This window comes from Emiliania huxleyi (assembly GCF_000372725.1).
Source record: "Emiliania huxleyi CCMP1516 unplaced genomic scaffold EMIHUscaffold_3549, whole genome shotgun sequence".
Classification (NCBI taxonomy): domain Eukaryota; phylum Haptophyta; order Isochrysidales; family Noelaerhabdaceae; genus Emiliania; species Emiliania huxleyi.
In genome coordinates, this window is record NW_005199315.1 from 1 (window position 1) to 1,940 (window position 1,940).

Sequence of the window (1,940 nt, forward strand, 5' to 3'; positions counted from 1 at the left end):
AGGGTGCCGGCCCCCCCTGGGGCGCCTGCGGCTTAAACGGCTTAAAGCGGGCCATGGCCCATTTTAAGGCTGGGCCTGGGCCGCCGATTCCTTAAACGGTCTTAAAAACGGTCAAACGGTGTGGGAGAGCTCCCGAGGTCGATGGTCCGGGAGGCTCCCGGTAGACACGCCGTAGGCCGGGAAGCGGGCTACAGTCAGCTAGCACGCGTCCCCTATGCGAGTATGGCTCCTGCCAGTGCACCAGACTTACCGATGTGTTACGACTCGCTCTCCAGCCCCTCCGCAGCTGTCACGCTTTTGGTCGAAGGGATACCCCCCCCCTCGAACCCCCCCCTGACCCCCCCTGGACGCGTCCACCCTCCGTCCAATCGAGCCGATCCCTCTTTTACAGACTTACAGATGTGTCTTCAGAGGCGGGTTTGTGCCTAATAACAGCAGTATTGGAGAAAACGGCGCGGAACCCAGCGACGCATGCCGGCGAGGCCGATTTTCTTAAACGGTCTTAAAAGAGGGACCCCCCCCCCCTGCCTGCAATCTCTTAAATGACAAGTTAAGCCCCCAAAAACCTCCTCGTTTCTTACTCGTCGCCCTGAATGGTTGCCCAGGTTACTCAGGACACCATCCCGGCGTGAACACGACGAACTGCCCTTCTCCGATGCACGCGCGGCACGCGCCACGGCGCGGCACGTGCCGCCGTCTTTGTTTGAAGTAAAAAGTCGAATCAGAGCAGTGTCGGCGTTGTCCTGAGTTTTCTCCTTCGGACCGCCCAACCGGGACCGCTCCGGGACGCACGCCGGCGAAGCACCATCAAGCTGCTGTACGGCCGCGGTATCGCCTCCCCTGGCTTAGCTAGACTGAGATATATTGTGCACAAGGTTGGCCTCTACAATATATACACTGACACTCTACCTCCCAGAGCTCGTCCCGGTCCGCCACGGCCATCCTTGGCCTCCGGAGGGCCCCCGGCCGCGGCGCGGTGCGGCGGCGTCACAAATCCGACCACAGAGCACCGGGACGCGGTCGGGCGATCTGAGGTCCAACTAGGCGTATCCATTTCCCATCCAGGGCTATCACCTGGACCCATCAACAGGAGCCTACGGCGCCGTGGTCACGAGGTGTTGTTCACACCTGGGCAAGCATTCATGCAGCACTGTACACGCAGCGGGGGTAAAGAGCGAGGAAAGGGGCGACCGCGGTCGATCGCCGGAGCAGTCGGTCCGCCGCCCAACTCGACATTACCCAACCACCAATCTTACTCGCCGCCACCAGTCGAGACGCGCAAGCAAACGCCGCGACCGAGTCCAGTCCAGCCATGCGGCGCGGCAAGTACACATCCGACTGCTCCGGCGAGGCCTTCACGCTGCTGCAGCTCCTCTTCCTCAACAACATGCTCGGCTACGCAGACAGGACAAATCTCTCGGTGGCTGTCATCGCGATGAGCCGCGAGCTCGGCTGGGGCGAGGCGAGCACCGGCACGCTGCTCGCGTCATTCTTCTGCGGATATGTCCTCACGCAGATCCCGGCCGGCCTCGCCGCCGCTCGCTTTGGAGCCAAGCGAGTGCTGCTGATCGGTACAGTAGTCTGGTCTGCGGCAACAGTTCTCACGCCGTGGGCCGCACGCCAGTCCATCGACGCTGCCCTCGCGGCGCGCACTGCGCCCTCCGCCAGTACGTCATTCGCGGCGCCTGACGGTTGGAGGACGGTCAATCTAGTCTAGGCGCGCGTCGTCGTCGGCCTCGCCGAGGGCGTCCAGATCCCGTGCTGCAACGCGCTCCTCGCTACGTGGGTCCCTCCGCAAGGCCGGGCGCGCGCCCTCTCCTTCATCTTCAGCGGCCAGTTTGTGGGGACCATCTGCGCCCTCTCCTGCTCGCCGCTGGCGGAGTGGTGGTGGCCCTCCATCTTCCTGCTCTGGCGCCGCCGCGCGCCCCCGCAGGGTGGCG

The 1,940-nt window shown here is 63.7% G+C and overlaps 1 protein-coding gene across 1 annotated transcript; it reads left to right on the plus strand.

Moving 5' to 3' along the window:
• Positions 1–1,312: 1,312 nt before the first annotated feature.
• EMIHUDRAFT_123931 (hypothetical protein) lies at positions 1,313–1,887 on the plus strand (the record flags this gene model as incomplete). The annotated part of the gene is made up of 2 exons (XM_005772626.1): positions 1,313–1,576; positions 1,718–1,887. Coding segments are annotated over 2 exons (434 nt in total), but the record flags the coding sequence as incomplete, so codon positions are not given.
• Positions 1,888–1,940: the final 53 nt, after the last annotated feature.